At 49.8% G+C, this 24,918-nt stretch overlaps 1 protein-coding gene across 2 annotated transcripts in view; it reads right to left on the reverse strand.

Annotated features, from left to right (window-relative positions):
* Window positions 1–746: 746 nt before the first annotated feature.
* DAAM1 (dishevelled associated activator of morphogenesis 1) overlaps window positions 747–24,918 on the reverse strand; it is a 94,811-nt gene continuing 70,639 nt past the window's right edge. Inside the window, exons 14-27 of one of the 2 annotated variants that reach the window (XM_066551974.1) lie at window positions 24,522–24,709; window positions 23,895–24,200; window positions 23,706–23,813; window positions 19,636–19,665; window positions 18,230–18,333; window positions 12,634–12,718; window positions 11,745–11,851; window positions 9,458–9,546; window positions 9,021–9,189; window positions 8,166–8,273; window positions 5,188–5,248; window positions 4,435–4,566; window positions 2,747–2,917; window positions 747–2,154 (exon numbers count right to left, since the gene is read on the reverse strand). In XM_066551974.1, coding sequence (XP_066408071.1) covers window positions 1,945–2,154; window positions 2,747–2,917; window positions 4,435–4,566; window positions 5,188–5,248; window positions 8,166–8,273; window positions 9,021–9,189; window positions 9,458–9,546; window positions 11,745–11,851; window positions 12,634–12,718; window positions 18,230–18,333; window positions 19,636–19,665; window positions 23,706–23,813; window positions 23,895–24,200; window positions 24,522–24,709 — 1,868 coding nt within the window. In that variant the 3' untranslated portion in view covers window positions 747–1,944. The remainder of the gene's footprint in view (window positions 2,155–2,746; window positions 2,918–4,434; window positions 4,567–5,187; window positions 5,249–8,165; window positions 8,274–9,020; window positions 9,190–9,457; window positions 9,547–11,744; window positions 11,852–12,633; window positions 12,719–18,229; window positions 18,334–19,635; window positions 19,666–23,705; window positions 23,814–23,894; window positions 24,201–24,521; window positions 24,710–24,918) is intronic. The other variant, XM_066551975.1, reaches the window with a different exon arrangement.

A 24,918-nucleotide genomic window follows, 5' to 3' on the forward strand; every position in this document is an offset into this window, starting at 1 on the left:
CCCCATTTTTTTTCAGCCATAAATAAAAAATATAAATAGAGGCACTTTAGTTAAGGAATAGTATTATCATTACCTTTTGTCTTTATTTCCCCCTCCTTCTTAAAGCAAAGTGCTTAACTCCACCTTTGAACATAATCTGCAGGTTTTGCAGCTGCTTGGCTATGAGGTGCTGGACCTTATTTTTGCACTTACCTGCTTTATTTATTACTGTTTTAAATGCTACTCAGAAAGTTTTTTTTTTCTTTTTTCTCTTTTTTTTCTTTTTTTTAAACCTACAGTGCGTTAAATGTTGCAATGAAGAAAAGAACAAAATGGTAAAACCACAGCTCTTGACAACTCTGCTTCGAGAGAGATTTCACAGCTTTCACTCAGCACACAGACCCCACGGCCTTCAGGTGCTTAGAACCATATTTTTTTTTATACAAATTAGTTTAAACAGCACTTTTGCTATACAGTACATATAGTTAACTGACATCCCATACCCACCAGTAATACCGATTATCTGACAAAAAAAAAAAAAAAGAACAACCAACCTTGTTTCAAATAGTGTTAATATCTAGTGCAACAGGGACAAACTCATCTCTCCACAGGAAAAAGAACAAACAAACAAAAAAAAAAGATCACAAAAGTATTGGTGGTATAAAAAGGTTTTGTTTTGCTTTCTTAAAAAACATACCACAAATAAATAAAAGTAAAAAGTAACAGTCCTCTATATAATCAGCATAATTTAAGAATAGAAATGTTAATATGTTAATGGTGGTTATTTTTTATTCTCCAATTCTTAATTTTCTAAACCCTTAAATTATTACTCCCTGAGAGCTCTGAATTACTTTTATTATTGGTTTTTTTTGTCTTTTTCTTTTTTTTTTGGACTGACATTTGACAGGTAGTTCTGCTTACAAATTTGCAATGACAATGAACAGCAAACCAGTCAAAAAAAGGACCTGGCTAAGAGACGAGTGTTTCTTGGCATCACTGCTTCTGTGTGTCCGAGAAAGAAAAAGGAAAAGAAGGCAGGTGAAAGCTGCTGGGTTTTACCCCAACCCCTTTGTATTTCAGAGACCTTTGGTCCTGACCCACCTTGACAGAGGATACAGTTTGTCCCATTGAACAGAAAGCAAGAACAAAAGTTACAACGCAAAAGTTTATGCTCTTCGTCTCCTCCGAGAACCGAACCTTTCCCACCGTCTTGGGCCAGAAAACGTTGCAAAAGTATAAATACATCAGTGTGGCGTTACAGCGAGAAGCACTTTGGGGTAAAGTTTGTCCTTTAGCAAGGTGGCAGCAGGAGGAAAAAGAGCATTTCCCAAGGATGACGGGAAGAGCATCACTGGGAGCACCCGCGGCGCCGAGCTCGGGAACCGGCGCGAACGCACAGATTGCGAGTTTCTCAGAATAATCACAACAATGAGAGAAAACAAACAAACAAACAAACAATGGATTAAAGTTCAGTCAACTTTGCTTTTTTTTTTTTTTTTTTTTTTTGTCTTTTCTTCTTTAAACCGCTCGGCTTGTGTGCAAGGCGTCCCCTGCAAGTGGCCCTGGGGGGTTCTGAGCAGGAGAGCAGCAGGAGGCAGCTTCCCCGTCGGCTTTGGGACCATGGGGACAACCGGCGGCTTGGGGTTGGGTCCTCTCTTGCTCCACGGACGTGGCATTGTGCTTGTGCATGGGGAGAACTACTTTTTGGAGTGGGGAGGAGGTGGTGCTGGCACTGAGCTGCCCACACACCTCCCTCCACACCCCCCGACCCGACTATTTACACAGTATCTACACACACGCACTCGCCCGCGCGGGGGACAGAGAGCGTGCCACTGTTCCGCTTGGAATCGCAAGGCAGTGTCCTGGAAACAACGAAAACCAAAAAAAAAAAAACCCAAAAACCACAGCCACTTCAGAAAGACTGACCCACGTGTCTTTTGCTGGGTTTTGCTGTCAGTTTGTTTCTCAGAAGTTGAGCTTGGTGACGGGCCTCTCGCGGCCGCTCTCGGCCAGCTGGTTGGTGATGCGCTTGCGGTTGCGCTTCAGCTTGGTGAGGTCCTTGTCGAAGACTTCCCCCGAGCGCAGGGCAGACACCAGATCATCGAACTCGCCGCTCTCCTCCCCGCTCTCCTTGGCCTTCCTGGCCTTGCGCTCCCGCTCCCGCTGCTCCTTCAGCTGCAGGCCGTGGTGGAGGGGGGAAAGAAGGCAGCTCAGTCTCACAGAGGTGGTTGTGGGGGTGCCCAGCACATGCGTGGTGATCCCCAAACTCGTGGAACTCAAGGGCTGTTTCCCACCCCAGTGCTTAGCACATGAGAGCTGGTCAGGGTTATTGATAGACTACATCCCTGGATGTGCTCCAAGGCCAGGCTGGACAGGGCTTGAAGCAACCTTGTCTAGTGGAAGGGGTCCAAGCTCATAGTGAGGGGGTTGGAACTAGGACTAGGTCACTTCCAGTCCAAAACATTCTGTGATTCTGAGATTCTGTGATAAAACCCATGGGCTGAGGGTCACAGCCCCATGGCTGCTGCTTGTGGGTCACAGCAGCTGACAGACAGCACCAGCTCTGCTGCACATTTCAGCTGCAAGACCTCCCCAAACCAAGGTCATTAATCAAGTAGTGAAAAGCCATTGGGTCTGAGACCACAGAAGCTCCCTTCCCAGCCTTCAGTGCTGCCTGTGCCACCCTGACCACCGTGGGGATATCATGACACTGTTGTCACTCCCAGATGCCCTGGAGGTGCTGCCAGACTTGCTGGTGTGTGCTCACCTGCGCCTCCATGCGCGCCCGGCGCTCCTCCTCCTCCTTCCTCTTCCTCATGTTCTCGTTCTCCTGCTTGGCCTCTGTCACAGCTTGAAGGAACTGGTCAAAGATGCCAAAGAATTCGTCAGGCTGCATTTTGTCTGTGTCTTCTCCAAAGTGCTTCACAGCCTTGGAAAACTGGAAGAGAGAAGACAAAGGTGCATCAGTTTTGGATAAATCCACTGGACTGGTGAAACTTTCAACCTGATGGAGCAGAGTGAAACACTCCCAGCAGCCATGGCACACAGCAGGGCTCTGCCTCATCAAGCCTTGATTTAAAGCTGAAATAAATCACCTGATGTGTTACCTGTTGCCCTTCAAGATCTGGATCACTATCAAGCCCCCTCTCCCCATCTTGCCTCTGGCTCTGCTGAGCCTCCCCTGCCCCAGCTCCACTTTATTAACTAAGCAGCAGTAAAAACAAGGAAGCAAAATATTGTGGGACTGAAGACATAAAACTAATAGTAAACACGGCAGGGGAAGGGAAACTTGCACTTTTAAGTTTTTCTTTGAAGTATTTTTGGGGTATTATTTATCACTGCCACATGCTCTGCTATTGAAACCAAATGTGTTGGTGAAACTTCTAACAGAGATTTCTGCCCAGGCTCAGGCACAGCCCTGGGCAGGGAAATAAGGGAGTTTTCCTCCCTCTTGTGCTGTTTGCACACCATTAATGTGAGGGAGTCGAATGAGGCCGTAGCAGAGGTCAGGACAGGACATCCACAATCTGCCAACATGTCCCAGTCCCCAAGCAGCCCCCGAGTTGTCCTTGGGACTGACACTCTTTGTTCTCACTTCCAGTCTGAAGGAGACTCTTTGTGCAGAGCAAGTTTGTTAAAACTGTGAAGGCACATTCTGGAGATAAGCACGCTTAAAAGAAAAGAAAAACAAAATCAAAGCACCAACAGATTTATTAGTTGCTTTGATATTGCAGGGTAGACCAAGAGGAACATTTTTAAAGCCTGCCTGTATGATTTAGTTTTATTTGCAGGGGTGCCTCTGGCTCTTCAAAAGACATTTAGTGCATTTTTATTTCTTTGTTTACTTAAGAGACTTAACACTTCAAGATGCAGGGAGGAATCTGAGAAGTGCCACTATATAAGTCAATATAATTGAGGTTAATCTTGCTGATTTTAATCAAGATATTACAATTCTCTGCCATGTTACTAAAGATTCTGGTGGGGGAGGGAAGGCTGAAAATGCTCTCCTGATGTGATATCAAGTTTATAAAACAGGGATGTTTCTGCTTTCCTAAGAGAAAACAGGAACACAACTTGAATCTGGACATGTGTTTAAAAAGCAAAGAGCTGGAGCTCTCCACACAACCCATCCCTTACAACAACCATGGAAAATTGCTTCAGAGTGGGCTTCCACAGATGCTGGGGACCATGACCAGACCTTCTCCTCCAGACCCAGCCAAGTCAGCAGAAGATGATACACTTTTCAGAGCATTTGCCACCACTCCTAACGCACTGCAGAGAGTATCTGGTTACCACCAGCAGGCCAAAGGGGTGGCCTGGGTTAGCCATGGCCTCAGGGAGGTCCATGATAATGCCCCAGCACGGGTCAGGAGGACAATTCCAGCTGGGTACAGCCAGGGAGAAGGAGGTGAGGCTGAAAAGCTGCTCATATCTCAAGGACTTTGGTGGCCTTACCAGCTCTTTTGCTTCCATCAGGAGATCTTCGACATCCGAGAAGCTGAAGCTGGCCAGTGTGATGAACTGGCTGACCACGGACACAAACTTGTCCCCTGCCTGCTGAACCTGGGACTTCTGGAAGTCCAACTCCTTTGGGGGGGGAAAAAAAAAAGGTAAATCTGGTCAGGCCCTGGCTGATGAGGGACACAAATACCACTGGCCTCTGGTAGTGGCACTGGGAGTGTGCCTGAATCAGTGCCAGGGGTTCTGCTGGCACCACCACTGCTGCTCCCCCTGCCATGCATGACACCCTGGATCACACTGCCTCAAGTGAGCTTTTAAGCCAAATCCTGCAGGAAAGCTTATGGGATAATTGAGCAAGACAGTGAGTCCTCTGGGATACCTCCACCATTTCATCAGCACTCCAGCTGTGCTGCAGAAGTGCTCCCCAACTCTCAGTGCTTTTACAGCCAAGGGGAGACTCCACTGCATATCACAGGAACTCCTTGGGCATCATCACTAGGCTTACTCAGCCTCCCTTGATGCATCAGACATAAACCATGAGTGTGCCTCATCACACATGGTAACTTCAGTGCCAGAGCAGCCCTGAGAGGACAGGCACACGTGCAGGGCAGGAAGGAAAGGCAAACACATCTCCAGGATGTGAGATAAAAGCAGCTTCACTGGGAGCTCCCTGGCCTGCCTCCCCAAGGAGGGATGCAGTGCTGCTCAGAGCCAGGCTGGACTATACTTGATTTAAATAATACTTACAGTCTCCACTGCTCTCAGGCCACTTCTCAGAGTGTTTATTTCTTTCTCCAGCTCAGTCATGCTGTTGGAAATAGCAGGATGTTAATTTTCAGCTTTTCCCAGCAAAATCTACAGCTCTCTGACCAACTTGACCATGGTTTTCCCACTGAAAAGACCCCAACCCTGCCCACATTGCCTCCTTTTTGCAGATCAGCGTGTCTCAAGCAGCAAATCAGGCTGACAGCCTCTAAGCTGGGACTATCTCACAGTGGCTGCAGCTGCTTGCTTCAAAGCAAAGCACTTTTCTGTATTTTTAATCAAGGGGACTGCCCAGGTTTAGCAAGCTCAGCAGCCTCCAGCCCTCTCCAAGTGAAAGGATGGCTCAGGAAATCTGTGCTGGACACAGATTTTTCTCCAGATCCAGCAGTAGATGATGTCATTATCCCAGTGCATAGAGGAGAGTTATTCAGGGTACCATGGCTGGGTGAACACCAGGCAAAGCATCCTTCCAAGGAGGAGCGAGCCTTTCACAAAGGGAGACAGCCCAAGTATAGAGAAATCAAAATAAATCACCACGTCTGGCACTGCCTTTGTTTACACAAGGCTCAAGCCCCTGATGAGCTTCAAATTCAAATGCTTATGGGTTTCTACCACTACTATGTTAAGAGAAGCTTTCTCACAAAGCCTCAGTGACCACAGGCTTGATGCCTTTCCAGGGGTGTCTGTGCGAGGGCTGGGGTCCCTGGAAATGCTGATGCTGGGTCATGGGGCAAGCATTCCTGGCAGGTTTAGTCTGGGAAAATGCAGTTTTGGGAGCTCTGTGCTCCAGCAGTTCATTACTACTGGTGGGATTGACAGAGGCAGCAATTTCTGCTTCACAGCTGCAGGACTGGGGGGAATTCAGGGTTTTCCAGAGCTTTAGAAACTTTTTGGTTTCGCTCTGGATTGGACCAAACCCAAATGTTACATATGGTGTCCAGTTTAGAGAGAAATGATAAAAGTTTAGGGGGGTGAAGAAACCCTCTGTGCAGGCGTTTTCTTTCCCACACGTGTGTCTGTGCAACAGCTGCAGGTCAGGAGCATGGGAAAGCCAGAGCCTGCACCAGCATGGAACATGTCCTGCTCAGCCATGCCCTCAGCTGATGCCTACAAACTGAGCACCACACACCCACAGAACCATGGAATATCCTGAGTTGGAAGGGACTGACAAGGATCTCCAAGAATCCCACCCTGTGCCTGAGAGCATTGTCCAAATGCTTTTGGAGCTCTGTCAGGCTTGGGGCTGTGACCACTGCCCTGGGGGAGCCTGTTCCAGTGCCCAACCACCCTCTGGAAGAAGAACACTCCTCCCTGCATGCCAAGATTTGTCCTGTCACTGTGCTCAACCCCTGGATGATGATTATTTTACATTTTATACATGAGGATCCTTGTTTTGTCCAGTACACATCTTCCCTGGGAACCCACCACTGCTACAAGAGAGCTTTGAAGCTTGGAAGACCCTCAAGCCACTGTAAACTCCATAAATATTTCATAGAATCATGGAATGGTTTGGGTCAGAAGGGATCTCAAAGCCCATCCAGTTCCAAACCTGCTGCCATGGGACACATTCCTCTATGCCAGGTTGCTCCAAGCCCCATCCAAGCTGGTCTGGAACACTGCCAGGGAGGGGGCATCCACAACTTCTCTGGGTAACCTGTTCTAACAGCAGCTGCCTCTTCTTCCACTGGATCTTCAGAGGATGACCACACCCTTCTCTACAGGATCCCATTGCTCCAGCAGAACCACCCCTGACACTGCAGGAGGGCTGCAGCCACAATTCCAATGGCACTGCTACCAACACCCTGACCCACAGGGTGTCAGGTTAAGTTCTGACTCTGTCAGTGCTGTTCTAGTGTACTGCATTATTTATTTTATCCTTTTATTTTTTTTTCTTCTCTATTAAAGAGCTGTTATTTCCTGCTCCCATATTTTTTGCCTAAGAGCCCCTTAATTTAAAACTTATAGCAATTTGGAGAGGTGGAGAAGGTTTATATTCTCCATTTCAAGAGAAGCTCCTGCCTTCCTTAGCAGATTCCTGTCTTTCCAAACCAAGACACATGGGACACCTTCCACTATCCCAGGTTGCTCCATGCCCCATCCAAGCTGGTCTGGAACACTTCCAGGGAGGGGGCATCCACAACTTCTCTGGGTAACCTGTTCTAACTGCATCCTCTCTAAAGGGGTGCAGTTTCAGCCCCTCTTCATGTCCACAGCTAACACAACTGGCTGCAGAAATTTTTGATCTTTGCTGCTCGCATCCCTGAAGCACCAAAGCCCATAAGCTCCAGCTGGAGTTTAACACCAAAACAGAGCCTCACTGATTTCAGAGGTACTTCAGCAAATACTTGAGGGCTTTGCAGGGAAACAGCAGATTCCTCCTGATCTTAAAGGCTCAGGCTGTGTTTAAGGGCTTTGCTGCACTGGGGCAGCCTGTTCCCAACAGCTCACTGGGCAGGGTTAAAAATCTGGTTGCAAACCCCAAAAACTCCATGTTGGCAGAACAAGAGGAAGGCAGGATCTGGATGCAGGTGAGTCCCTCCCACAGCTGCCTGGTCCTGCCTGTGCTGCAGGCAGAGCCTCCCTGGCACATGAGGATAAACAGCTGCCCTTTATCTGCAGCCACACCGCAACCGCTTCCTCCCCGATTACTTAATGCACCATTAGAAATTAATTAAATGCTTTTGTGGTGAGATAACAACAGGAAGCGGCTGCTCCAAGCAGCTCTCCTCCCCCAAGCTCAGAACTTTAGAGCCTTCACTGCAAGGGCTGGGATTTAAAGCTGCCAGGTGATGTTTGCTTCTGAGTCCTGGGCCAGCGTGGCCATGGCATGGGATACCCAGCCCAACAGCCAGGGTCTGGCCAGGAGGGTGAGCTGGGGTGAGGTGACAGGGCAAAGCAGGCTGAAATGAGGGGAGAGGTGCTCCCAGGGCTGCCTAAGTGCCACCTCAAGCCCTGCTTACTTGACTTTGGCTGCCTGTGGGATGTCTCGCAGCTCCTCGTGCAGGCGGAGGACTTTGGGATATTTCTTTTCCACGACAGTGATGAGATAGTGCAGCAGGGTGATGTTCCTAGGAGAGAGGAGCAGAGAGGTCAGTCTGGCAGCATCTTGGGGGATTCATTGTTCAGTGAAAACCCCTGGTTAAACCCCAACCCTAGTAATGAATTATTTGAGGATTTCTGCAAGGATGCTGCTTGATGCCTGTGTGGGGACATGGGATGGGTCTGTCCCATGCACAGCTACAGGGCAGAGCCTGGGCCCTGCAAGGAAGGGTTCTTTCTCCACAGGAGGAACCCAGGGGAGGTGACTTGAGCATCACTGCTCTTGTCCTCCAGTGTCCTTACTGATGGATGAGACCAGGCAGGTTTGAGACCTGACCCAGCTCCTCTTGCTCTGTGAACAGAGCTCAGCAGGGTAAAGCAAACCAGGCAATGGCTGCATCAGCATGAGAGAGAGGCAGAGGGAGTTCCTGTGGAGAAAAGCCCCTGGGAACTCTTCCTCTGGCTCCTGGCATCTTCAAAGGGGTTAAAAAGCATTTGGAAGATGATCATCCTAATCAGCTATGGCTGGAGTTTAGCCAGCCCAGGAAGGAAAGGCCCCATCAATCGCTGTGCTGATCTGCAGCTTGGCTTCCCTTGAAAGCTGTCCTGCTCAAAAAAAAGCACACTCACATAACTGGGTGTGCCAAACTGGGCAGCAGGAGGAGGGGACTGCTCCCACCCACCCATGTCCCAGAGGTAATGCTAATGACCCCTGCATCCCCCCAGCACCCCTGGGGCCAAGGGTGGTACCAAGGATAAGGGCAGGGGCTGCTCACTTGTCAATGCTGGACTTGGTGTCTGCAATCTTGTTGAGGCTGGAGATCTTAAACCCGAAGGCGTTGCCCCTCTGGCCCTTGTTCATGTAGTTCCCAAATGCCAGCACCACCTCCAGGAGCTGCTGAAGGCTGCTGCTCTGCAGCACTGCCTTGGAGCCAGCACGGATGGCTGAAAGCAGAGAGGGGTGGGACATTACCCCCTGCCACAAGAGCCCACCAGCAACCCCTTCAGCACCCCCAAAGAGTGACCACCAACCCCTTCCCTTCCCTTCCCTTCCCTTCCCTTCCCTTCCCTTCCCTTCCCTTCCCTTCCCTTCCCTTCCCTTCCCTTCCCTTCCCTTCCCTTCCCTTCCCGCTCCATCCAGGCTCATCCTGGCACAGAGGATGCTCTTCCTGGGAGTGATCCCAAAGTCCCTTAGCAGATCTTTGTCACTTGCCTTCCACTTTGGGTTTGACTTCTGCAACTCTCTCTGCAAACTTCTTCTTGAAGTAGAGGGACTGCAGCCTTTGCTGATAATGGTTTATCCTGGAAAACAAAGGGGAGGAGCAGGCTGAGCTTTGCTTGCTCCAGGCAGAGCTCTGTTGCTCCACTGCTCACAGCTGTGCTCACAAAGCACGCTTGAGCCAGGGTGATTAAAAAATAATGACCCCTTTTCTCCCTGAAAGTGTGCTGAGATGGGAAAAAATGACAACTGAAGCTACAGCTGTCCTGGGGTGGATCCCTGTGGGTTCTTAAGCACATACTCAAGCCTATCCCCTTAACTCAGCAGGTTCAACAAGTGGATCTTTACACCCCACTGGTATGAACAAACAGTTCTTTCACAACCACTCCTAAGCAAAGGTGCTGATGAGGTCTGGGCTCCCTATGGCTTTGTGATGAGCTGCAGCTGGAGAGAGGCTCACCTATGACCAGAACTAATGAAACTGGACCTTCTGATCATCAGACTGATGGACTGGGCTGGAAAGGCCCTTTCCTGGGCAAGTCAGTGATGGCTCTGCTCGTGTCAGTTGTGTTTATGCTAACCAAGATCTCACTTGTATGCACATGGCAGTCTGATTTGAGTCACCAGGACCAAGGACCCACGGGAGACACGCTCACACACAGAGCCATGAGCTGCACTGTTGTACTAATCAGAGGTGACAAAGACATCACACTCAGTTACAGACCACAAGGCAAAATTAAAAATCAAGGAAAACATTTGCATCAGCACATTGTGCTTTCCAAAGGATGAAGGCATGGGAGCAACACTTGGGTGAGAGCCTGTGAAGAAGAAAGGTGACCTGTGATAGAAAAGCTAATTCTGAGTGTCAGTGAGCCCTGAGGGCTCAGGTCTGAGCTGCACAGCTCCATCCTGCCTGTCTGTGACACTCAGCAAGCACACAGCCCATTGTTGGTGCACTGCTCAGGGATGATGGGAGCATTTCTATTTTTGATCTCCCAGTGCAATCTCCAATTGTAAAACTCACTGACCTTGCCAATAAGTGACTGGCTTGAAGTTCAGCTAAGAAATTCAAAGAGCTCAGTGCAATTCAAATAAGAAGCTTCAAGATTTTAACCCAGCACCTCTAGAGGATGTGCATGCAATAGATAAAGCTATTCATCCCTGAAGACTCCTAAGTCTTAAATGATTGCTACCAGGAGCAGGAAGAAATGGCATTTCCTTTCAGTCTCATACAGTCTCAGGAGCCCTGGAGATGAGTCAGTCCTGAGGTGACAAGTGGGACTCATCTACACAGCAGGACAAAATGTACATACATCAGGCTGGAATATTCATTAGGATTAAAGGGAAGAGAGCACTGTGTTATCATTCTAACTGCACTTCCCATCTGGGCCCCAATGAATCATAGGATGGTTTGGGTTGGAAGGGACTGAAAGATCATTTAGTTGCCCTGTAGGGACACCTTCCATCTGACCAGGTTAGATCACAGAATCTCAGAATCATCAATGTTGGAAGAGACCTTCAGGATTATCCAGTCCAACCATCAACCCAGAACCACCAAAAAAATCCATCTCCCCATCCCTCTCCCTGCTCTGTCCAGCTGCTGCTTGTATGGGAGCACAACCCTGATTTTAGCACCAGAGCATCACAAATAATCCTTATAATTTGGAGCACCTTGCTTGCCCTCCTGTCTGCTTGGCCCACTCATTTCTTGATGTGAAAAACAGTAAGAAGGGCTTATTTCCCAAGCAGGCTCCATGGAACTGCCACCTCCTGACCAACCCATGCAGCCAGTGGCCAAATTGTATCCCCTGAAGTGGTGAGACCTGTGTTGAGGTGAATGGACCACAGGTTGAGGAAGAAAGCATGTGTGGACCAGAGGGGGGTCACACCCATCTCTCTGTCAGTGCCACCATACTGCAAATATAATGTCTAAAAAAAGTAGCCTGAAAAGAGTAAAGAAAGAAGACTGAAGGAAGAGTGTGAACATGGAGGCAGTTGCATGTTCTTCATTTATCCTCTTCCCAAGAGCAAGACCAATGGTCACAATTCTGCCAAGAACAGGAGACAGGCTTAGCTAGCAAGAGTCAGATAAAAATTAGCAGTGTTAACTGTTGGACTTGATGATCTTACAGGTCTTTTTCAAACTAAATGATTCTACAATTTATGAAAAAGTGGCAGGTTGAAATGAGCAACCTGCTCATTTCCAATGGCCAAAATGTGTCCCCTGAGGCACCAACCTGCTCATTTCCAATGGCCAAAATGTGTCCCCTGAGGCACCAACCTGCTCATTTCGAAGAGGAACCGGTCAGCCTTGGCCATGCGGTCCAGCTCGTGCTTGTGCTCTTCCAGCAGGTCAATGTCTCCCTTTTCAGGAACAAACTTCAGGAGCTGAACAGGAAAAAGCACAGCAGTGGACATGAGATCCATGCACACTTTTTCAGGAGCTAAAAAGTGATTTATTTCCTCCAGTCTAACAGCTTTTCAGCATGTACAGGCAGTGACCCCAAGGCACCTGTGAAATAAGTGTTATTGCTGTCCCCGTGACCTTCCTCACGTTACTCCATCACGTCAGTGTCTCCTGCCTCTGCCCTGCCATCACTCAGCTTTTACAACAAATGAATTAAGTCTGCTCCAAGGAGGTTTCAACATCAGCTCTGCCAGAGGAGATGTCAGTCAGGGACTCCCATTTGCTGCAACTCTACTTATTAGCAGATGGAAATTTTGTGAAATGAATCCTCCCACATCTCTGCTCAAAGCGCAATTACCAGCTCAGCTTTAAGGACAGGTGAATAATATGCCTCCAAAGGGATTCAGAGGGAGTGAAAATGGGATTCCCCTTTTGAGGACTGCAGTAACACTGTCAAACCTTTCAAAAATAAACCACTACTGAGCACAAACTTCGAGCTGCAGCCACAAAAAGGCAAAATAGCCCCACCTCAAGGTTCCAGGGCAGACCCAGGTACAGGAATGCCTCATGGTGGCCATGCTGCTCCCAGCACTGATACCACAACCAAGCTGCTTTCCTGCCCACCTGGGTGGTTTTTCAGCATGTGGCTGGTAAATAATTTGGGGCCCAGCACACTTAAAGCTGTACTTTTGATCCCAAGCACTTTGCACAGCGTTGTCCCAGCCTGAGGCAGGCACAGGGAAGCAGGAGACACGCTGCCCACCTGTTCCAGCATGTCTTTTGGGAGGTCCTCCTGCTCGTCCATCGTCAAAATCGCTCGTTTGATCTCGTCATTGGAGAGTTTCAGCCTGGGAGGTGGAGGGAAAGGAGAGTTACTCCCAGCCCAGCAGTCAGGGAAGGCTCAGGAGAGATTCCTTACACACCTGTGCAGCATGAAGAGCTGAACCCCCAGCCAGGAGCAGCATCACAAACAGCTCTATCCAGCATGTTATGAAGGAGGATGTGTGGGAAATGTGGTGGGACTGTGCTCTGCCAAGGATCTGCACAGCACAGAGCAGCCCTGGCCCTGCTGCAAACAGGGGGCAAAATCCCCCCAATCCAATTCCCTCTCCCCACACTGCAGCTGCCATTCCCTATTCCCCTGTTTAACAGCACTTTATGTAAGGATTGTAAGCAGTACATTGAATATCCAACTTTCAGGTGTAACTCCTGCCCATAGCAATGCTGCTCCTGCAGTTCCAGCACCCCCAAAGGCCACAGGGCCAGTGAGGTTACATTCCCACAGGGAAGAGAGCCCAGCCCAGGCTCAGGAGTGCAGCTCAGCACTGCCCCTGAACCCACTGCCACAACCCTTAAGGAAAATCTGGGCAATTTCCACTGCTGTTCTTGGATTCAAGCATTGTCTCTCCCACTTTTCCTGACCGCCTTTGGCTGGAGTCTTCCTCTAGGAAAAAATTAGAAAGAAATACAAAATTTGGACAAGTGGATGTTCAGCATCCCAGGAAACCCATCAGTTTGGTTCTCTTTGGAGGGGTGGGGATTCAATGCTCTTGGAAGTGTAAGATGCTGGAAACCAGCCTCTCCTCCACCTTTTTCTTCCTCTACTTCACCTAACAGGAACTGAAGATGCAGCCTCAAATTGGAGATTTCCAAAACCACAGACCATTGTGTCACAGCAAGCACCACCAGGCTGGGCTTTCCTGGCAGGGATCTTTCTGCCAGCAGCCCACACTGAGCTGAGGCAACAGAGAGATGGAAAGACGCCCTCAGCTCCTCCTGGGCTGCAGCAGCCATTAATTACACTTTAATTTGACTGCAAGCAACCTCTCCCTGCAAGGACTTTGATTGCAAAACCACACGTATTTTTCTTATTCTTTGCATTGTGGTCTATAAAATAATCTAAATTAAATAAAGGGAAAGCCCAGAAACTCCTACAACTCTTTACATCCTCTCTCTCTCTCTCTCTCTCTCTCTCTCTCTCTCTCTCCCCTGGTGTGCAGTCATGGTTAAAGCCATTGCAACAGACCCAGCTTAAAAAATGTAATTCCCTGTACTTGCACGCAGGGAAAAACCACAGAGTTGAAAAGACCTGTTTGAGGAACCTCATGTATCAGTGCTCAGTGCTGCCAAGGGATGCTGAAACACTGGATGTGGCTCAAAGGAATGAGCTGAAACCAGAAACACACCCTAGAGCAGGATGTGAGACCTTGGAAGTCAACCTGACCAGCAGATCAAACAGAAGATGGGGAGCTGACTTGATCACTCTGAGTAATTAAACAAGGAGGGTGTTTTTCATCCCCACATCTCTGCAGGGAGCAGACTGAGACTGTGGAGTTGGCTTTTGGAAGCTAAAGCTGACAGAGTTCTGGTCTCTAAGGCCAGGATAGCAAGGGCTTGGTTTAGCTTGGAATATTTTGCTCAAGACTGGAAGTGAAGGACTAGCTTTATTGAGACAGGTGCATCTTACAAACCTGGTAAGTAACTCTTCATTCCTTATGAGCCCATGTTTCTCATCCTGCACTCAGTCCTCTCTGACCTCCTCCTCAAGGGAGCACCCTAGAGAGGGTCTGGTAATTAGGGAGTGAATTAAAATCTACCTCAGCCAGGGGAGGAAGCTCAAAGATTGCACTGAGCAGAGGCCAAGACAATTGTTGGGGTCATCATACAAGGAACAAATCCAGAATCCTTGGAAAATATCCCCTCTGCTGCTAGCAGTGACCAGCAGCCACATCCTGGGGTCACCCTACCTGTCACACCCTACAATGGCAGTGGCCAGGATGGGACATGATCCAAGGTGGGATATGAAACTGCAGGAGAATTCCTTGTAAACCCAAGCAGAAACAGGAGTGCTCAGAGCACCAACACCAGTCTCCACCCTGATGAAAAGCAGACATTGGCTAGATCTGGGTATTTGGGGGGGCAAAAATGCTCCTGGGAGAAGGGGGTGCTTAGGCAGCTACTCCTCATCCACAGGAAACACCTAAAAAGCACAGAAAAGTACCATCATTGTCTCCAGGAGGGTGGGGGAAGACAAGGGTGACTTTTTTAAGCCCTTACTCACTGAAAGCACAGTCAACAATAAAAATGCATTTAAAAAGAAAGAGGTTGGACAAAAAAAAAACAACCAACCAACTTTTCTCAGGAATCATCACAATCCAGTGCCAAGAACAAGAGCCTGCTCTCTGCTGATGCAGAGAGCAAGAAGAAAACAGCTTCTCAGACAATTTGATGGGAAAGGGGCCAGTGAAAGCTAGAAGCTTATCTATAACCACAATAATTATCATTGTTGGCAGCAGCTGTCGAAGGCGAGCCGTCTGAGAGGAACGGGGTCACAGGACTTGCTGTCACAGGGATTTAGAGGCAGCAGCCTGGCAATGAGAGGTGACAGCTCACCAGCCCAGCCTCCTTTTGTCAGACCCCGTGGAGGATGTAATAAGTGTGAAGGGGAAAAACAAATTCTGCCAGGAAAGGGACGCGCCCTCCCTGAAAAGCCACATTGATTTGAGGGGGGAAAAAAATGCCTTATGTCGCCTTGCTGGGAGAGGGGAATCAAATGAGCCATTCACAGCAGGAAAACGATGGAGAGAGGGGTGGGTTTGCATCTGGCAGAAAGCAGGACTAAAAATACACACCCATGCACAGGGAGCAAAAGCAAGGACGTGGTGGGTTCACAGAGGGAGACACGGTGAGGCACTGACATCAGCAAAGCCTTCTCCAAAGAACAGAAGGAAAAAGCAAGTGTTAAAAATGTTCTTGTGCTGCATTACAAGCTGGAGGAAAATCCAGTGATCTCACTGCGCAGTAATTTCTCCCAAAGCAAGGGAAACAGGCAAAAAAATAAATCTACAGAGAGAGATAAAGTATCTCAGTGGCTGTAATCTTTCCACGCTGCGAGCCAGACAATGCCTGGTGAGCTCACAAATGTCTGGGCTAAAGCAGGGGCCAAGCCTGCAGGTCCTTTCACATGTGAAACTGCTCAGCCCCGTGGTGGCCATGCAAGCCAGGTGGGATAGGAGCAGCCCAGCTGCCAGACCAGTCCCTTTGGAACATTTGGGACCAGAACACACTGCTCTGGCCAGCTTTGGGATGGGCAGCTGCAGAAGGGTTTGCCCAGTGATGCACAGAGTCTGCTGCTGGAGATGCAGGAGCTGGACATGAGAATACTAAAAGGATGCTTGGCCTTTATCCCTACACCACCTCTGAGACACTTGGCATCAATTCACCTAAAGGGATTCTGGGGAGAGAAGCTCACTTGTGGTCCTGGGAGTACCATGGGATGAACTCCAAAGCACTTCCAAGGCAGCATCTGGGGCAAGTCACTGCAACTTCAAAGCCACACATCCCTGCATGAGGATGGGCCTGGGGAAAGCCACATAGAGGCCTGAGGACCACCTTGCAGGGCAAGTCTGGTCCTGCTTCTCCCCTAGGAACTGGCCCACAGGGAAAGGCAGGCAGGCAGCAACCTCCATCCTGCCCTTTTTGTGGGATTAGTTACTGGCAATTCATTTCCAGCCACTGCTTTCTTGGAAGAGAAAGGTTTGCTGGGGAGATGAAATTGAGACCTTCACTCAGTAGGATGTGCAAGATGGCTTTGAAGTTGAGTGCTTGGGTCTCTCCCCTTCCCACTGAAGGACCTATTTGTGTGCTTAACTTCCAAATATACACTTAAACCTCTGGCTGAATCACACCTAAACCCACTCCACGCTCAGCCTACGTATGCCAGGAGCAGCTCAGCCCCAAATCCCATCGTTTTACTTGCTAATAGCTGCCTGCCACAGACACACTCATTTGCCTGCTTTAAACTCTGCTTTCATCATCATCCTTTTTTTTTTTTTTATTTGGACTGCTAGGAAGCACAAAAATCCCCAGAAGCAGCCCAGAGCAGAGCCAGCCAAAACCAGGGCAGCTCTACCCCCAAATGCTGTGGCACTCGCTGCCCACAGGCTGCCAGCCACCTCTGGGAAAAGCACCAGGGGCTGAGTTACCCACCCAGATGGTTTTTGTTTTGCAGACATCAGCCTCTCCAAGCTTTCTAGGGAAGGAAATCAGCTGGGCTGCCCAGACAAGGCACCATCTCCACTAGGAAGAACCAGACAGAACCCACAGGCTGGGAAAATACTGAATTCAGCTGCAAAGCCAACCTGCCAGCCATGCTGCTGCATCCTGGCCAGTCCTGGGTGGCACAGAAGCTTCTGTGCCTCCAGACAGCAGAGTGAGTATTTTTAAACTTTACTGATGGTGGATTTATTTTTTGCTGGGTGAGTCAGAAACAAGTGGCATTTTCTGCTGTTCTTTGGGTGGTTTTTCACAAGTAGCTACACTGACAGCTCATCCTTTCAGACCACCACAACCTGGTTTCCCTTTTCTCAGGAAATTCAGTCTTATTGGTGTAGTTTATCTTGCCAAAGTAATTTTTATAATTTTGGCAGCCATTTGGAGATCAGATTAAATTGCTGGTAGCAGTGCTGAGCCTGCCTGGTGAGGAGTGTGAGGGAGGCTGTCAGACCACCAGGGCAGCTCTAAGAGGGGAACATCCCCTTCCCAAAACTCAGATGTGGGCAGCAAGGTCCTGGCTGAATTACTGCTGCTCCCTGCTGACACCCAGCACTTCCCCAGCCCAGACAGGCCCTCTTCAACCACCAGCAAAGAGCAAACAAAACCCAGGCTGAGAAAGATAAGAGGTGAAATCAACCCCCTTTTGACCTCCTGTGAAAGCTCACTGGGTATCCCAATCCCGTGAGGGCTTGCCAGGGACACCAAATTGCCACTGTACACCCTTAATGGCACTGTCCCCCCTCCAGTCACTCCACCCTGAGGCTGTAAGGCTGCAGCTGGGTTCAGGTGTCACTGGGCTGCACTGGCTCCTGTCATCAACCCCCTGCTCCAGGGATGAGGAGCACACTCAGGGCAGCCCAGGGCAGGGTATTAAGCATCCCCCCCACTGTCACAGACATCTTTTATGAAAAATCCTTTTCTTAGGATTTTTTCTCCTGAGAAGCTGAGAGGCCTCAGGAACAAAATGTAACCAATGGTTATCTGCTGCTGTGGAATGGAACAGGTGGATCTGGGATTGGTCTCATGTGGTTGTTTCTAATTAATGGCCAATCACAGTCAGCTGGCTCAGACTCTCTGTCTGAGACAGAAACTTTTGTTATAATTCCTTCTTCTTCTATTCTTAGCTAGCCTTCTAATGAAATCCTTTCTTCTATTCTTTCAGCATAGTTTTAATATAAAATATATCACAAAATAATAAATCAAGCCTTCTGAAACATGGAGTCAGATCCTCATCTCTTCCCTCATCCTCAGACCCCTGTGAGCACTCTCACACCCCACTCCCCACAGCAAGGCTTTAACCATACCTGGAGAGGAGGATGTTGCAGTTCTGAGCTCTCCTGCCATCTATGACTGAAAGCTCCTTGACTTTGTGCCGGGAACTCAACGTGTCATCGATGGCATCTTCCTTCTACGAGAAAATGAGCAGAAGAAAAGCCTGGAGAAGAGCCTTGGAGCAGCAAGGACATTTAGTACTCTCAGTGTGATACACAGTGGGCCCCATAAATCAGGAGTGGCACCACAGGTTATGGGTAAAGCCTGTGACTGAAACACAGTAAGGCATTTCATAAACCAGAGCTGGCTTTGAAGCCACTGGTTAGAAATGTAAATATTTTCTCAGACAGGGAAGATTTAAAAATCTGCAAACACAGGGGCGCTGCTGAATAAATAAAGGCTGGCTTTCTCAGCATACATACTTGTGATACTTCATTAAACCCTGGCATGGAAGATTTCATTATGGGCTGCTGCACACGCTCAGCATCGCTCTTGTTCCTCACCCCTGCTCCAAACATCTGTGATCACCCTTCATGCATCAGTCCTCCTGAGCCAGCTAACCAATACATGCTGTCAGACTTGCAAAAGCAACCAGCAGCTTTTTCAGTGAAATCCTCCCAAAAGAAGGGATTTGAAAGCAGGAATTGGTGTGGAATAAGCACCTGTATCTCCTAAGTGGCTTAAACACGTTACCTTCAGATGAGTAACAATACTGTGTGTGCTTGTGGGCAAATGGGCAGATCTACATAACAGCAGCTTTGTAGGGCTGCCCGAGGAGTTCGCGTTGCCCCAGGTTTAAATTACCATATTGCATATTTTAGTGAGGGTAATCAATTAGAAGCTGGCTATTCAATCCTTCTGGAAGGAACACAATCTGGAGCTGCAAGGTCCTGAACGTTACAGATCCACACTAAACATCCATGAGGCAGGAGACCTGGCACATGGCCACTCCAAGGGCCGAGAGTGAGCACTGAAATTACCATTTTTTTACTCATTTTCTTGTTTCAACGAAGAAAACATGCAGATATGAGAAGTGGGAAGAGAGGCAGGTGATGGAAAATGATCCCCAAGTCACCCAGCACCAGCTGCCCCTCTCATGTGCCTTGCCAGTTCTGACCAAGCAGAGAGCTTCAAGCCATGGGTTTATTTCCATCTTTTGAAAACAAAAACTGCTCAGGGGTAGGAGCTTCTCTGTGGAGTTGAAAATCCAACTCCTGGACTCAGACATTGCCTTTCACCTCAGGCCAGACAGCAGAGAGGGTGGGTTCTGCCTTACCAGCCTCCCCAGCACCAACTTTCAAGCTGCTCCTTCTGCTGATCTTTGTACCTCTCTGATTCAACCCCATTTGTCACACATGAACCCCCCCTCAGAAGCAGCCACGTGTCCCCATGTCCCTGTCCCCAGCCCCACATCACACTCCTGCAGGTGCTCACTTACCTGTCTGGAGCTACCATTCACAAAGAAGTCCTAGAGCCATAGCAGAAGCATGGAAAAAGGCAGTAAAAACACATGCAGTTCAGTGATCTCAGCAAAACCAGAGGGAACTGAAGCAGAGAAGGGAAATGTGCAGTATGGGGGGGTTTGGCAGCATGGGGGTGCCAGTGCTAAAATAGGGGAGATGCAGGTGAAAATGTGGGTTATGGGATGTGCAGAAGGGCAGAGCTGATGGAAGAGGAGGCACTTGGGGGTGCCAGTGCTAAAACAGGGGTGATGCAGGTGAAAATGTGGGTTATGGGATGCGCAGAAGGGCAGAGCTGATGAAGAGGAGGCTCCTGAAGGGATCAGGCTGAGGCACATTGTGCACAGGGGTGAGGAGGGGACACGGGATGAGGTGGGAGGATGCTGGCCAAGCCCTGCTACTGGCCCAAAGGCACAGCACTGCTCAGCCTGCCGTGCCTGGAGGAAAATTGCTGGTTCCTGCACATCTGAGGGACTGAAATGCCAATGTGACTGCCAGGAAAAACAGGGCTTGGAAGTGGAAATAAGGAGAGGCGCATCCCGCAGCAAATCTGGCCGCAGCAAAACTTCACCATCGGCCACAGCAACATGCTTCCCCTCGAGTTCTCATCCTCCTCCTCCTCCTCCCTGCTTCTCCAGGGCTCAGCAGCCTGGCCCCAATGCCCACCAGCAGCATGTCCCTCCCCAGACCTGGCTGTGCTCTCCCCAGCAGGCTGGAAGCAGGTGCAGTGAAGCTGGCACCACACACACACACGGGAGTTTTCCTTCCTCATCCTCTTGGCTGAGCTGTGCTGATCAAGAATCTTGTGGCTAAAAGTCTTCGGTTCAGTTAAGGCTAAGGATCAGTGTTTGACTAATCAATCTCTACCCAGCAGTCTCCTTTGTGGGACAGGCACAAAGCACACCCACAAGCTGCAAGGGCTATCTTTATCTTCATTTAACTGGTCCCTAATTAGGAGCTCTTCCTTCCATTTCAACCCTCAGACCTGCCCCACGATGCTCAGACTTGCTCCAGGATGCTGGGCAGGGAGGACATGGTGGCTTTCTCTGCTCCAGGAGAGGGAGAGCTCCTCATGTATTAAGGTAGAGAAAAGATTCACTACAAAAAGGCCTCAAACCAGGCTCATTCCTGCCCCTCTCCCTCACAGGAACTGTGATCCAGCCTCTGCTGCAGGATGGTGTAAGGAGGAGCAGCTTTAAATGTGCTACCACCATCCCCACAAACAATTCCCAGCCCTGCTGTCCCTGGCCCCTGTGCAGGTCACTCTCCCTTGCATGGAGGAGCTGGAGCCTTTCCTTCCTTCATCCTTTTTTGGGAGATGAATTCTTTCCCAGCTCACTGCTAAGCCCCTGCTTCAACAACACATATTTTTTCCACTTGGCCCTGACTCTTTTACATCACTCACTGCTGCAGGACCTGCCAGAACTGCCCTGGCTGTGTCACTGCTGCTTATCAACATCACTCCCAGTCTCTACCCCCAGGAAGACTCTCAGGACATCCCTGACAGAGGCACAAACCCCTGTGTAGTTTAAGCCCTGATGGTCCTGGACTTGCCTTTTTGCATCACTACATGCACACCCTTACACAGCTGCTGCCAGTTCTCATGCCACAGCAAAGGATTGTCTGTAAATGCTGATATTCTGTACAGCTGCAGGGCTCAGACCTTCTCTGGGGACAGGGACATCTGCAGAGCCTTGGCTGGGAGCCCCAGGAAGCCCAGAGGGCTCCTGTCCTCCCCACATGGAAAGGGCCCTTCCCCAAAGCTGCAGAGCTCAGCTAATAGCCTGCATTTACATCCCAGCCTGTGATGTGGGAAAAAACATTTAAAGAGATGCTTAAAATTAAGTACATGGTTAAAGCCTCGGGTCTGTGCAGCACTTTGGGATTCCCAGGCGCTCTGGCAGCAAAACCAGACAAATCCCAGCAAAGGCAGCCCCACAGCAGCCACCCTGGGGGGGTCAGAGAGCTCTGTGCACTGCACACACCCCTGCTGCTGTCCCCAGGTCCTGCTGGGGCAGGGCCACAGCAATGCACCCCCTGACCAGGCATTTCCAGAGCCCTGCTTTGTCTGGGGGCATGGGCAGACAGGCAGCCCCTGATGCCCCTGTGGGTGTTGTGGCCCAGGACAAGTGAGAGGCATGATCACTGAGCAAGTGGCTCCAGACAGGGAACAGGCAGGGAGAACCCTGCTCCTCCCTTGCTTCTTCGTGACAGAAACCAGGTTTTGCTAGAGCTTGAAGATGCTGTGAGTTGTGAAACCATCATGATGAGTTCATTGTGCCTCAGGGACAGGCTGTTCACTGCCTCAGCCCCCCTCCATGTACACAGAGCCCCGTGGTGTGCATGTGTGACATAACCACAGAATGGCTGGGGCTGAAGGGACTTGAAAGATCCTCTAGTGCAACCCCCCTGCCACGGGCAGGGAACATTCCTACTCAACCAGCCTGGAACACTTCCACTTCTCCTGATCTCATGGAGCCCATCTAACCCCACACACTGCTGTGGCTGCAGAGCCATGAGCCCCTCTCCATCCTGGGACTAACAATGGGAGCACCCTGGGGACTCCCAGCTGGACAAACACATCCCTCAGGCCCAGGGAGATGTGTCCCATGGCTCCACTCACACAGAATGAACCACAAGGAACTTGTGCATCACGTCCCCAAGGGCAGCTCCAGCCCCAGCAGCATCTCACAGGTGGGATTTTGCCTTGTCTTTCCCATCTACCTTTCAGATGCTCTCACAGCATCTTCTGCCAGTGCCAGGCCAGCCCCTGGCTCCTCCATTCAGCCCCCTTCTGGTCCTCATCCCATGTCACAGCTCTCCTTGCACCATCTCCCTGTTCCTCCTGGCCCCAAACCTAACCAGCCACTTCACCCAGCAGGACCTCAGCCAAGCCAAATTATTTTTAAATTCCTGCCTGGCAATAATCCTCATCACACCAGGTGACTCATGGGCTGGGGCCCGAGGGCAAACCATCCTGCTGACACTCAGGTTTCTATTCTTGCTCCTCTTCCATTTCCATTCCTTGTCCTCAGACATGCCCTCCCCTAGGCATGAGTCAAGCTCAAAAAATGCCAGGAGAAAGAGACATTGCTGTGGTCACCTCTTCCCAAAACACTGGGGCAGGCAGCACGTACTGCTGGTGGGTCACTCTTGATGTTTGCCCTGCTCTAATCCACCCTGATCTCTCCCTCAATTAGCCTCTGGAACAGATTAAACTCTCACACTGCCTAATGAGCTTAATGGGTCTGGTCCACTCCTTCCTGGCACCATCCCTCTGGCTGAGCCTGGCACGAAGGAGACGAGCTGCTCTCTCCTCCCAGGAACACAGCCAGGTGTTCAGCAGGTGAACATCCTTTTTCAGCCTCTCTTCTTGCTTTTTCTCCTGCCTTCTTGAAACACTCATTGCTTTTGCCCATTTTCACCCTGCCTGGGGTAAAATAAGTGTCTAATTTTCTTCATGTACTTTGATGCCTTCCAAATTGGGCCTACAGTGCTTGAGCAGGAGATTAAAAAGCAGAGACTTTTGCCTGCAATGACATTATTTTGGTTTGGGATATTTGTTCAAAGCTCACATTTTGCTCTTGGCTCACTACAAAAATAAAAGAAGAGACCCACCCATGGTAGATGTGGGCAAAACTTAGTCCCTCTTGGCCAGAGAGGGATAGAAATTTTCCACCCAATACAGACACATGGAGAAGTTGCTGTTAAGAGCAATCCAAAAATATTACCCAACTGTGGCCACATCTGGGGGTTATTTTCATAACATTCTCTCTTTTTTTTTTTGGGTGTGTGTTTTTTGGTGATCCATCTTCAGGGCACACATGGTCAGGTGTGTGGAATCAGGCACAGTGAGCCATGAACAGCTGCCTCGACACCAAGGCTCTGGCACATGGATGAGAGGACAAAGCAGATGGAGCTGATCTGGCAAACATGGCTTTGGTATGAAATAATGATGGGAGATGTGTTTTGGGACCACCAGTGAAACCACATGATCCCATAATGGTGGCACCTCACCCAGGTGTGCCCACCCTGGGCCAGCTGTTACCTGCTGTCTTTGGTAGGCTGAGAATGTCCTCTCCAGGTCCTCGAGGTCCAGGATTTTGAACACTTTTGTGTCATCTATGTTGGTCCACACGGTGCCTGCCAGCTTGTTCTGCAAGACAGTGGGAGCATTGCAGGTGGGGGTCCTCACCCACTGCCCTCACATCACTGCCCAAATTTTTGCCCAGCTTACCTCTGGAAGCTTGGACCAGTTGAAGGACTTGAGGGCGTTGGTTGGCTGAGGGATGCTCTTCTTCTTAAAGGCCATGCCCGGGGGTGCTCCAAGGGGAGGCATCAGCCCCCCCAGGGGTGGGGGGCCAGGGGGAGGTGGGGGACCCCCTGGAGGAGGTGGTGGGGGAGGAGGTGGGGGACACCCCCCTGGGAGTGGGGGGGGTGGTGGAGGGGGGAGAAGGGAGCCGGGAGTTGGAGAAGGTGAAGGGCCCCCGGGTGCTCCTGGTGGCATGGGAGGTCCTCCAGGACTGGCAGCACAGATTGCCCTCTGGGAGAGAAAAAGAGGAATGGGGACTGGTCATATGGAGGTGGGGACACCAGCTAAGAAATACCCCCATGCTGATTTTTAATTGATTTGGTTAAATTTTAGGAAAAAATGAAGCATTCAAAGATTTCAACACTCCTGACTGAGGCTCAGTGCAGCCGAGAGGCAAAAATCAGCCCATCACAAGGGACAGACACCTTGGTGGCTCTTCCAACAAGCCTCTTTCTCAGTCCCCCCATGCAGCTGAGTCTCCTGGAATCACCCCACAGCACATGCAGGCTGTTAGGGACTGGGCCCACAAGAGGAGCAGGTTTGAGGTCTCACCCTGCTCATTTCATGGAGCTGTGCTGTCAGATCTGCCACCTGCTGCTTGACCTGCTTGTGCTCGCTGGACTCCTTCTCCAGCTTCTCCTTCATCTTGTTCAGCGTCTGCATCATCTCCTCCTTCTCCTGGGCCTTGGCATCACACTCCCTCTCCTTCTTCTCCAGCTTCTGCTGCAGCTCTGTGTGCTCTGAAACAGCCCCAGGAGACCACTTTGGGTGACAAACACTCCTTTTTGCCAACAGCAGCCCATGGTGGGGCTAAACCCCACTCTGCCCTGCAGAGAAGCTGCAGCTGACAAAAGGGAGCCTGTGCTGTGCCTCAATACCCCCTTTGGAGCCTCTTCATGAAAAAATATTATTTTCTTTGCCCATTTTCCATGTCAGACCCATGACATGA

This window comes from Molothrus aeneus, chromosome 6, assembly GCF_037042795.1.
Source record: "Molothrus aeneus isolate 106 chromosome 6, BPBGC_Maene_1.0, whole genome shotgun sequence".
Lineage (NCBI taxonomy): Eukaryota > Metazoa > Chordata > Aves > Passeriformes > Icteridae > Molothrus > Molothrus aeneus.